The 11,906-nt window shown below is 55.6% G+C and overlaps 1 protein-coding gene across 3 annotated transcripts in view; it reads left to right on the top strand.

Moving 5' to 3' along the window:
- The first annotated feature begins 3,060 nt into the window (after nucleotides 1-3,060).
- The window catches only part of PSTPIP1 (proline-serine-threonine phosphatase interacting protein 1), a 36,846-nt gene continuing 28,000 nt past the window's right edge, over nucleotides 3,061-11,906 (top strand). For 2 of the 3 annotated variants that reach the window (XM_045532791.1, XM_045532781.1), the window contains exon 1: nucleotides 3,322-3,505. In XM_045532791.1, the coding sequence (XP_045388747.1) occupies nucleotides 3,495-3,505 (11 nt within the window). In that variant the 5' untranslated portion in view covers nucleotides 3,322-3,494. Of the gene's footprint in view, nucleotides 3,506-11,906 lie in introns of all 3 variants that reach the window. The other variant, XM_045532772.1, reaches the window with a different exon arrangement.

Raw genomic sequence — 11,906 nt, 5'->3', positions numbered from 1 at the left:
TCTCTCAGTTATCACAATATCCTCTTCTGGTCTCATCCGGCCAAGCCACTCCCTGTGGAGAGAGACCTTCCTAGCACATGAACTGCCATGTGAGTTAGATTTAACTCACGCCAGTTTTGAGCCCAGGGCCTCGTGTAGCATACGTAACTCAAACGTCTCTTCACCTTGGGAGCCGCAAGAACTGTTTTTTAAGTTGCATATAACTCATGCACAGAAAACAATAAAAAATAACAAATTTTTCATTAAATTAGAAAGGATCATTTTGTTTTTGAAGTTTTTATTCTATTTCCGTAATAAAACACCGTGGTCCCAAGGCAAAACAATTTTGTCCTAGTGTGGCAGTCAGTGTGCTGGAACCTGTCTGGCAGTCAGTGGGCCCCTCGGGGCAGAGACCCAATCTGCCTGTGTCTGCGGCCCTGGGCTGAGGAGAAGGCTGTGGTGGTCACGGCGGTTGGCTCCCAGCATCCAGGGCTGCCCGAACAAGGAGTCCCTTCCCACGGCCAGTGGTGCAGAACTATGAGCATGTGACCCACTCTGGCCAATGAGACCTGAGGGGAGGTCTGGGGCGCTGGGTGGAAGGGGAGCTGGAGGGACTTTGGAGAAAATGAGGCACAGGGACAAATGTCCCTTTTCTTCCTCTCCATGTGGCTGTGTCTGGAGCTGTAGCCGAGGGCAGCTGCAGCTCCCTGGCCTCCAGCCCACGGAGGAAGATGGTAGGTGGAGGAGCAGCTCAGAGGAGCGGGGCTGGAGCTGGACCACGCCTGTGAGTGAAGACACACTGCCTCCATGCCAGGCCTCCCAAAGCATCCTCAATGGATGCCGAGAACACAGTGACCGCAGGAGAGCACTCGCCAAGGCTGGACTCTCACCCCAAAAGCACCAGCAGCCTCCCTGGGCTCCGTTTTTCCATCTGTTGATTGGAGCGAGAGGGTCTGGAGGCAGAACCGGAGGAAGACAGGATGAAGCCCTTTTTAAATAAAGGCTGTCGGTAAAAGACAACCATGGAAGCGAAAAAGTATGGCTTTGTCATCAGACAGACTGGGACCGAAGCCCAGCCCTCTGCTTACTGGCTGTTGCTTGGGGGAGCTGCACACACTCTTTCACCACTAGTCTGCTCATCTGTAAAGTGGGACAGTGACAGCATGAGGAGGTCTGTGCAAAAAGCGTAATGGTGCACCAGGGCTCCAAGGCCAAAGTGGCTGTCTGGTCGTCCAACCTTGGGAGCTGCAAAAGGGAAGGGGGTGGGGAAGGAAGCCCTCCTAGCAGCGAACTTTAGAGTCTCTGAGTTGTTCCTCACGTTACTGGCCCAGTTGCCCCAGCCCACACTCAGCCTGGCAGTGTGTCCAGAGCTGCCCTGGCTGGACCCGCTCCACTGGGAAGGGAAGGCCTCATGTGTCTTGAGGGTGGCCTTGAGGGGTGGGAGGATTTGCCCAGGTAAGGAAGACCAAGGAAGGCATGGCAGGAGGGAGTGGGGCGCAGAGCAGCACAGGTGTGGAGGTAGGAGTGGGAAGGGTGTCTCTGGGGAGAGGGAACAGCCCGGCTGGAGCAGAAGTTGTGGGAGGTGATGGGAAGAACACCTGGAAAAGCAGGGCAGGGAGCCCGGCCGTGGAGTTTCCTGCCAAAAGAGGGTAGGAGCCTTCTGTTAACAGAGGGCTTCCAGTCTGCCTCCAGAGCTAGAGGCATCACCCCATTCGATAGACGGAGACACTGAGCTCGGGGAGGCCCAGTTTTGCTGGAGCTGGTGATGCCACTGGGATGCGAGGCGCATACTTGGCATATGGACTCTGGAGTTCAAGGTGATCCTGCACATTAGCTGTCTTCAGCTGCGAGTAACAGGAAACCTGACGGCGTGCCTTAAATGCTGAAGATGTTCGTTAGCTCAAGTCCAAGGACCCTGGAGGTAAAGGGCTTTGGGGCAGCCCATTTCTCTGCAGTTCTCCTGATGTGTGTCCTCTTGGGTGGCTATTTCAGAGGCCTGGGTGTGCCCCCTCTCTAAACCCTGGCCCAGGTTTCGCTGTGTCTTCTGCAGCAACTCTCATCAGTCTTACTGCCCCAGTCAGCTGTCAGGCAGACATTAGCGAGGGTGGTGATTTGTGGACAACCCATGACTCATCCCTTTCCGCCAGCCCACCGGGGCTCAGGACTCCCTGCGGCATCTTCTGCTGAGTGGGCAGGGCCTCGCTTCTCAGGGCTGTGTCTGGGGCTCTTCCCAAGGTGGTCCCCGACAGCCCTCAGCACCTTCCTAGAAAACTGGAAATTCCAGAAATATTCTTGACACTGTCTCCTTTCCAAAGACTAGAAGTGGCAGATGAGGAAACTGAGGCTCAGAGTGTTGGGGGGGGTCTATTAGGGCTCTTCAGCTACTGAGGGGTAGGGCCCAAACTAAACAAAAACTGGGGCCTCAGCCTGGGTCCCCAATACCCACCTCTGTGCCTTTGTAATTTTGTCTCTGTCTTGGCCCAATCACATTCGTCAAGCCTGAAGGCTCCATCATCAGAGGGGGCTTCCCTGTCCCAGACAGTGTCTAATCTGGAGGCTTGTGGTGGCGGTGGCAGCAGTGGCAGTGGTGGTGGGGCAGTGCCTATGAGGCCGCCGGGCTCTCCCGTGGCTAGTTACCTGCTCACCTCACCTCTGTGCCCCCACAGTCCCCCGGAGCACAGCTGCCTGTCCCCAGACCGTGAGCTCTTTGCGGGCAGGGCCTGGTCCGGGGCACCGTAGCCAGGGTTCGATGAGTGACAGATGCCCAGGCCTGGACGGGCCCCTCCGGAATGGCTTCCTGGTGAGGGCAGAAAGTCTAGCATCTCTGGGCCTGGCCTGGAGAGGGGCTGGCCTAGGGGGAGACAGCACCTGGGGCTCCTGGGCCTCTCCTTGCCCCCGACGTCAGTGGGCCTCAAGCTCCCTACGTTCCTGGCGTCTGAGAGTGAGCTGAGCCAGGGCCTCGGGAGGGGCAAGCAGAGGCAGGCGGCAGGATGGCAGGTGGCAGGCGGGGCCGCACAAGGGAGCACGGCAGCTCCACTTCCTGTGGGCGAGGGCCCGGGGCCTGCCCCGCGGAGGTTGCTCAAACCTTCTGCGCAGGCCTCAGGCTGCCTGCCCGCCCGGCCCAAGCTCCAGCCTGCCTCTGCCCTGGCCACTGCCTGCCGCCCGGGCTGGCATCCCCGCTGCCTGCCCTGGGTCCCAGCCCGTGTCCTCCATCGCCACAGGGCTGGTGAGGGGCCGGACACCAGGGCCCGCCCTCCCATCACTGAGCCCCGCTCCTTCCTCATTTTGCTGCTGATCCTCGCCCCAAACAAACAGGTTGAGCCTTTTCCTCCCGTTGGCAGCTGGTCTCAGGCTTGCGGCTGCCTTCTGAGCTCCGAGTGCTGCAGACGCCGCCGGCTGGGAGGGGGACTGGGACGCTGCTCCTGGCGCCTGGCCCTGGGGCAGGCCTGTGGCAGGAGAGTGAGCTGTGTGCGGCGGCAGACGCCTGAGGATGATGCCCCAGCTGCTGTTCAGAGATGCCTTTTGGGTGAGTGCGGTGGCCGGTGGCACTGAGCAAGTGGAATGGGCCCAGCTAGGCCGGGATTTCCCGTGGCTCTGATGGGGGAGTGTGCTCATAAAAGTAGTGGTTGACTTTTGGTCTTAACTGTCGTGGAGGGGGCCTGGGCACCCGCCCCATCTGAGTTGGTGGGCAAGGGGCGCCGCGGGAGGAGCCTCCTCTCCGCTCCTGGGGCTGCTTTCTCCTCGGGAGACCTCTCCCCACAGCAGGAGCTTGTCAGGAGCGGCTATGTGGCTGGGGGCTTGAGGACACCATGTGGGTCACAGATTTGAGGCCCGGACAAACTTGTGTTCAGATCTTGGCTCTGTGACTTACAGGCTGGGCAAATCATTTTATGTCTCTGAGCCTCACTTTCTCCCTCTATATGATGGTGATAAACAAAAATCAACATACCAGCTGCACGGGAGGATTAAGCAAGGGCGTCTGATGCACTAAAGGCTCCCAGCACCTTGCTAGGGCCCCAGACAGTCATCCTCTTCCGCTCACCCAGCGCCTCGTCCCCTGCAGACCTTAGGGATCTTTCGAGGAGGCAGCCAGGCTGGGCACTTCCTTGCTTGCTTGCTTAAATTCAGCACAGGCATAAAATCATTTCCCCCACGACATAGGGGCACCCGGCCAGTGGTGGAGGGAAAGTGGCTTGGCCCAGGCCACTTAGCTTGCAGCCCAGCGTGGGCCTTGGTCCCCTGGCTTTTTTCCAGCTGCCCTTCAACCATCCCTCTGGTCCTCAAGCTCTGGCTGTCCCCAGGGCTCTTGGGGAAAGCTAAGACCTCTCTGGTAGAGCTGGGGAATGCAGCTGTGCTGACTTCTGGCCTCCCTGGGCCCTGTCCTGGGGCCGTAGCCAGGAGGATGAGAGCTAACGAGCCAGGTCTTCCTTCCTTTCCGGGCCAGCTCTGCTTGGGGCCCGTGGCCAGCGTGAGTGGCCTGCTTCCCGGGCGCTGACTGCACAGTGGGCAGAGGACCCTGCCTGGGGAGGGCATCCTGTGCCTCTCTGGGCCTCAGTTTCTCTATCTCTACAAAGCAGGGGTTAGACCAGCCCAGAGAAGCCAGTGGAGGCACAGCCAGCTTGGCCCATCCCCAGTGCCAGGCACCAGGGTGCTCACAGTCCAGGCTGGCAGCTGGAACCCAGGGGCAGACTGGGGGGTGTGAGTCACCACATCACTGCCCTGACTGGGAGTGCCAAGTTGGGGGAAGGGGAAATCCAGGCCACTCTGTAGCCCAGGGCAGGCCAGGAGCCCCTGTTTTACCCCTAGGACCTCTGACCCAGCCCAGAGCCCCTGGGCCTGCCTTCCCTAGCGCGGAGCTGAGGCAAGGAGCAGGACCTGGGCAGAGGGTGGAGCAGCAGGGAGCAGGGTGTGACAGCAGCAGCAGAAGCAGCCAGCCCACCTGTGGGAGTTTCCCGGGTGGCACCCCGCCCATGCTGTGCACTTGCTGCCCCCCTGAGCAGCTGTGGCCTCCGTGGCCTCCGTGTGCCTGTTCTCCTCCGTGCCTGGCTCCCTGAGCCTCTCCAGGGAAAGCCAGTGCGGGAGCCGGAGAGAAGAGGCCAGTGGGAGCCTCTCACAAGGTCACTGCAAGCATCACCTGCCCCGGGGCTCTGGATGCTAAAACTGCTCCCTAACGCCTAGCCGTGCTTGACAGCAACTAACACTGAGCACGGAAGGTGTGCCAGGCTCTGTTCCCAGGTCGTGTGTATGTTTACTCAGTTACTCCTCACGACACATGCTGTTGTTATTCCTATTTTTCAGATGAGGAAATTGAAGCACAGAGAGCTTAGGGGACTTGCCCAAGGTCACACAGCTGGGATTAAAACCGGGAAGTCTGGCCCCGGGGCTTGTGTCACCCAGTGTTGCATTGTCCCTCTGTGTGCCTAGCCTAACGCTGGATCTTTGGGCTTCGGGGTCCACATCAGGGAAATGCAGAAAAAAATTCTGTCCTCTTCCTTCCCAGAGGGGTAAGAAGATCAGACAAGGTGGATAGAACAGTATTTTGAAGTTCAATTTATAGACCTGTCTGTCAGCAGAACAGGCATATCCTCGGGTCACGGTGGGTATGTTAAGAACAGCCTGGCCAGCCTGGCCCCTCTCCTGGTTTCCCCCAAGGCACTGTTGTTAACCGTGCGGCCTGGCGGCTCCCGGGTTAGAAATGACTAGTCTTTAAATAGTGGAAAGAAACCTCTGAACTAGAAAGATCATGTTGAATATCAGAGCCCTTTAGTTACCTGGCAACCCCACCCACCCAGAACACAGGCGGGAGCCCTGTTTCTCGCATTAGCTCACTGTAAGGAGGGAGGCAAAGTGGTTTCTGAGAAGCCAGAGATGGTGTCCCCAAGCACTTTCATTCAAGCTTGTACCCAAGCTTTTACCCATGGGAGATGCCCCGTAGCTTTTAGTCAAGGCCTATGAACTCTAATTTTACCCACAATTTTAACAAGCTTGGTCATGTTTTTTTTTTTCACTTACAGAAGTAGTAATTACCAGGGGTCTGCACAGGACCTGATATACAGTTGGTGATGGATAAATATTGATGGCTCTGGACTGTCAGAGGCAGTTTCACAGTTCGCTAGTAGCCTGATAGCAAGGAAGGAGACAGAAAAATTAAAAGCTGGTGTGATGGCACGGAAGTAGCGGGGACATTCAGCACAGGAGTAGACATGGTCCTGTCCCTCGGTAGATCTGTCTTTGCAGTTTGTGGCCACACAGTGTTTGTTTGTAGCCTGCTGCTAGCTGCGGCGGAGCAGTCAGATGCGGGCTGCTGTGCGTGTGCGGTGGGGCGGACTAGCCTCAGCGGGAGGGAAGGGATAGTTTGATTTCTGTGATACACATGCATGATAAAGAGCATCACCCCTTGGCAGGAAGTTTGTGGCTGAGCCTAAAACTGAGACAAGGCTGAGGCTGAGAATACCAGCTGTCCGAGCTGAGAGGGCCTTAGATCTCACATCGTCTGCCTCAGCCCCGAGCCTAAGGGGCGTGGAAGCCCAGAGAAGAGAGGGGACTTCCCCCCGCCGCCCACCCCCCGCTTGCCAGTGGCTCTGCGCCCAGTGGGCAGCCAAACCGTACTGCCAGAAACGTCCGTCTGTCCTCATCACAGGGCTGGCGCGCTGAGTCAATATTTATAGATAAATGAATGCACAGTGAATGGCTCCTTGTCCCCCTCCCTTCCTGAATGTTTTCCCTTCACTTTAGTTATATTCTACAGATATTTCCTCAGCAGCGTTCCCTCCTAGCTGGTCCAGGCTGGACCCCTGAACTTCTGAAACTGTCCCGCCCTAAAGGAAGTCGCAGTTCAGTCTTGGAGCTGGAGGAATGACCGCACCAGGCAGGCGGTGGCCTGTGAGGAGCAGTGTCTGAGCTGTGCCGTCCCCACCGGGCTTCGCCCCCTTTACCCCCGAGAGGGGGTGCAAAGACGTCACTGGGTATTGTGTTAACAGGGAAAATCTGGTTCTGGACCAGGTTCTATCCAGATGCACATCCTAGCCCTTTCGGGGTAGTTAAAGGGAAAAGTGTGGGCTTGGCGAGGCTGGGCCACAGGCACTACGGTGACCTCCCGCCATTTTGGGTGGGGGCCACCAAGGGGGTGTGGGGAGAACAGACCTGAACTTTCCCTCTGACATGTGGTCATCTCTCTCCTTCGAGGCTGGGCTCTAGCTTCATCTGGAAACCTCTGTGACAAAGTGGGAGGAGCTAGGCCTGTCCAAGCCCATTTGACCCGGGCGGGAAGAGTGACTCACCCATGTTCACACAGTGGGACTGAGGCTGGCTGGCCCGCCTCGTGTGTCCGCTCAGCTGCTGGTACCTCTTCCCCTTCCCAATTCTGAGATGCTGAGTGAGGTTCCCCATTTAGGAGGCTACAGAGTAGGGGACTGAGGAGCCCCACTTGGGCTGTCCTAAAGCTGCCTGTCCCCAGCCCCCCAGCCCCCGCCCCGCCCAGGACCCATCTACCATGGCCGTGGGGCGTTAGGAGAGGCTGACATTTGCTGGGCACTTAAAGCGACACATACACCTTCTAAAGAAACAAAATCAGTTAGTGCAAGGCAAGCGGGACGTGGAGAATGGGGAAAGAGCACCTTTAGTCTCATCACACAACTGCTACTATTTTGCCGCTTCCGTAAGATGGTTTTACATAGGTGCAAGCATATCGGGTACACGGTTTTGTGTTCTCCTTCCCTTTTTACTAGCATTTTAAATTGTGGTAAAATAATGCACATAACGTAAAATTCACCCTCGTCACCATTTCTGAGTGCACAGTTCAGTAGTGCGAAGGGGGTCCGCACTGGTGCGTGATCCTCCCCTGCTTTTTAGTGTCGTGTCATCGTGAACACCTGCAGGTGTGGACGCCGCTTTCTCGTCTTCAGTAACACCACGTTAATGCCTGCGCAATGCTTCAGCTTGTGGATTTGGTGGACGTGTTTGATTTATTTGCCCAATCCCCTATTGTTGTACACTCAGGTTACTGCCAATTATTTACTATTCTGGACAGTGACACAATGGGTAGATCTTTGAATATAAAGGTTTTGCACTTGAGGATTATTATCTTGGGTAGATTCCCAGGAGAGGAAGCATTTCCGGGTGAAAGAGCGGGGCCAGATCTCTAGCTGTTGGCACTCGTAGCCACTCTGGGATCTCTCATAGGCCTCTGGTTGGGCAGGAGCCGTTTTACGCGGGAAGGAGGCACCAGAGTGGCCTGGAAGGGACTGGGCCCGTGGGCAGGGAGTACTCGCAGCAGGTCAAGTCCTGTGTCCTTAAAGGCTGAGGGGCCAGTGGCCGAGGAATGGCCCTCTGAAACAACAGGGGCTTGTAGACAGCGCAGGAGGTGGGAGAGGGAGGCCCTGGCCATCCTGCCTTTGCTGCCAGCAGCTAAGTCCCTTCCTGGCGACTCCCGGGTGCAGCTGTCCGGGGGAGTGAGGACGGTGCGCTCTCTGCACTGACTGGGAAAGCTCTTTAACACCTGGTGTCACACGTGCAAAGCTCGGAGCTGAAGAGTGTGCCTGGGACAACTGTCGTGCAAAGGGGGCAGTAAGATTTATCCTGGAGGAGGCTCGTGTCAGCAGGACTCTGGACGGACACACAGGGAGCTCACTGAAGTGCTTGCCTGTTGGGAGGATGACAGCAGAGAGCTGGGTGAGGGGGTGGGCTGGGAGGCTGTGTTTTCAGGATAGGTGTTTTTATACGGTTTGATTTTTGAATGCTATGAATGTATTAATTATTCAAAATTTAAATAAAACAGTTAAAAATGAAAAAGAGGACATTTATTTCAAGTTCCATGAAGGTATTTTCTCTGGGTCACAGCTCCGTAAATCATCCCAGAGGAGTGGCAACAGTGCCCATTTGCTGGGTGCCTATGACCCACCAGCCACTGTGCTGTCCACTGTATGTGTCCCCAGACCCACCCTGCAAGGAAGGGTTTCAGTGTCGTCCCGTCTCTGAGGCACAGCAGACTGAGGTCGCACGTACGGGGCAGGGCAGGAACTGCCACCGGGTCTACTGGACCCCACTGCCCTTTGCCTCTGGATTCTGAGAAGATTGGCCAGTTGTTCTGGGCTCAGTTAGAATTCACATCAGATGAGAGGATGGCCGCACATGGTAACACTGGGTTCTGTGAGTGCAGAAATAGGCCGATTTTTCTCTCTATTCCCCAGCTAATTTTCTGCAAGTAAGTACATATGTCATTACAAGGAAAATATTTTAAAACAAAACTAAGCAATTCCTGCTTTCAAGGCCGACATGGTTTTTTTTTCGGCCAAATTTGTGGTTCGATAGCATCACCACCTCCACATACTCTGTGCATACTTTGTGGTACGTGGGCCCCAGGGACGGAGCGTGTGGCCGGCCACCTGACGTGGGCAGTCGCCTGACGGTGTTGGAAGATTGCAGAGGTTTGTGGTCATGTGTGCTCCGATTTGGTGATGCCTACAGATGCCACCTCTAGGATTTGCTGGCTGTAGTGTTCCAGGCTGATTCGCTGTTCTGAATTCAGTTTTGTTCTTGGTGGGAAGTAAGATCTGCTTCTTGCTGACCTGCTTTGCGCTCCAGTCCCCAGGAGCTGCCGTGCTTTCCCTGCTGGGGTCCACACAGAGCTGGGGCAGCAGCCCCTGGCATGGGGAAGAGGGACCTTGCTTTGGGCTTTGAAGGGCAGGTGTCAGGAGGGCGAAGGGCACCCCAGGTGGAATGTATGGCACAGGCAAAGGTGTGAAAGGGGAAGTGGGGTTTGGAGGACAGTTTTCTGGCCCAGGGCATTGTGCAAGGTCGGAAGGAAAGGCCTGAGCAGGTTGTGAAAAGCCTTTGCCCTAAATGGTGGCTGCCTCTCTGCACCCTCTCTGGTGATGGCTGTTTCCTCTTGTGCAAAAGGGCTGGGAGGCGGCAGGCTGTGGGCGGGAGGTCCTCCCTCCTCACCAAGCATGCGGCTGACGCTGCAAACCACAGATGGAGGGAACTTGGGGTGGAAACCAAGACTGCCTCGGCTTCGAGCTAGGGAGAGTGGTGCCCTGTGCCTGGGCCGCCCGCACCAGGGCTCGCTCCGGGTTGGCTCTGGAAGGTCCTTCCCTCACAGGCTCAGGCACTGCCTGTCCACAGGTTCAGAAGGAAACGGGCTTCTCTGAAGCCTTCCCTGGCCCCACCCTCACCAGCTGGGTAGGCTTGGAGAATCATTTCCCCTCCCTGAACCTCAGTTTCCTCATCTGTAGGATGTTGGGGTGATCCTCACCTAAAGTAAAGGCTTTGAGGACAGGGAGGCTCCAGGTAGTGCTAAGGGACCGCCTGTTCCTGCTCACCACAGTGAGGTAGCAGACCAGGAACAGGTGCCGTGGGACCCAGATTTAAAATTGCGTGTGCACCTGTAGGGTGAGCCTTATGTGTGGACCTTCCCATTTCCAGAATCTTCACCAACCGTGGTCCCCAGTGCGTGGTACATTCCACCGTTAGGGAGCCATCTCTTTGTTTTCAAGTAACGCAATGATCTATGTTATCTCACTTAATTCCAACAATAGTTCTGTGCGGTTGGGATTCTCATTCCTGTTTTGCAGAGAGGACACTGAGGTTCGTGGAAGGGATGTGGGCCTGGGAATGCCATGCGGGGGCTCAGTGGGGCCTGGCTGCTGCCTTCTCCAGGCCTGGGTCACAGAGCCCCTTGCGGTTAATGTGAGGGTGTGCTGGCACCCTGAACAATGTGTGACGGAGCAGGCAAGCGAGTGACACCCCTTCCGCTGCTGTTGACAGGCCACCCACCATTGGGCAACAGGAAGTGCCAGCTGGAGCCCCAGAGACTAGCAGCCAGTGTGGGGACAGGGTGGCCAGATAGAACTCAGGGCTTCCCAGCTATGGAAACAGGAACGGGAACACAGCCGTGCCGGGCAGGAAGAGAGGGGTGATGGGCTGAGGCAGGAGCGTGCTTGATACTTTCAGGGGACAACAAGGAGGCCTGTGTGGCAGAAGAGACTGACCGGGGTGGAGAGTAGTCAGAGATAAGGTCAGAAGTGGAGCAGGGAGCCAGATCTTGTAGGACTGTCATCATCAAAATCCCAATGCCCAGGGCTACGTCCAAGGACACCTACACCCGAGTTTCTGGGGCTGGGCACGGGCAGCAGTCCCTTTCAGAGCTCTCCGGTGCCTCCAGCCCGCGGCCAGGGTTGAGAACCGCTGGTGTAGGTAATTGTGGTGATTAATCGCCTTTGCTAGGTAATGAGCACGCCATGGTTTTACCATTTGTACAACCTCATTTGACTCACCTGAGTCGAGGTTAGAAGTTTTTGCTTTTGTTTGGTGCTAAATGTAGGTAACATAAAGTTGAGCATATTAACCATTTTTAAGTGCATAATTCAGAGGCATTAGGTACATTCACTCTTTCCTGATCTGTTTCACCAATCTGAACAGAAACGGTACCCACTAAACCATCATCCCCCACCCCATCCCGTCTCCTATCCTACACTCTTTCTCTATGGGTTTGCCTATTCTAGGTATCTCGTATAAGCAGAATCGTACAATATTTGTGCTTTTGTATCTGGCTTATTTTATTTAGCATAATGTCTTCAAGACCCATCCATGTTGAAGCGTGTGTAAGAATTTCCTTCCTTATGGCAAAATATTATTCCATTCTACATAGATACTTCATTCTGTACATCCATTCATCCATCCACAGACACTCGGGCTGTTTCCTGGTTTTGGCCATCGTGAATAATGCTGCTATGAACACTAGTGTACAAGTATCTCTTTGAATCCCTGCTTTCAATTCTTTTTGGTATATACCCAGGAGTGGAATTGCTGGATCCTACGGTTAACTTTTTAAGTAACTGCCAAACTGTTCCACAGAAGCTGCCCCATTCTACATTCCCATCAGCAAAGCAAAAGGGTTCCAGTTTCTCCACATCTTTGCCAACACTTGT

This window comes from Lemur catta, chromosome 1 (assembly GCF_020740605.2).
Source record: "Lemur catta isolate mLemCat1 chromosome 1, mLemCat1.pri, whole genome shotgun sequence".
Taxonomy (NCBI): Eukaryota; Metazoa; Chordata; class Mammalia; order Primates; family Lemuridae; genus Lemur; species Lemur catta.
This window is presented reverse-complemented; position numbering and strand designations above follow the sequence as displayed.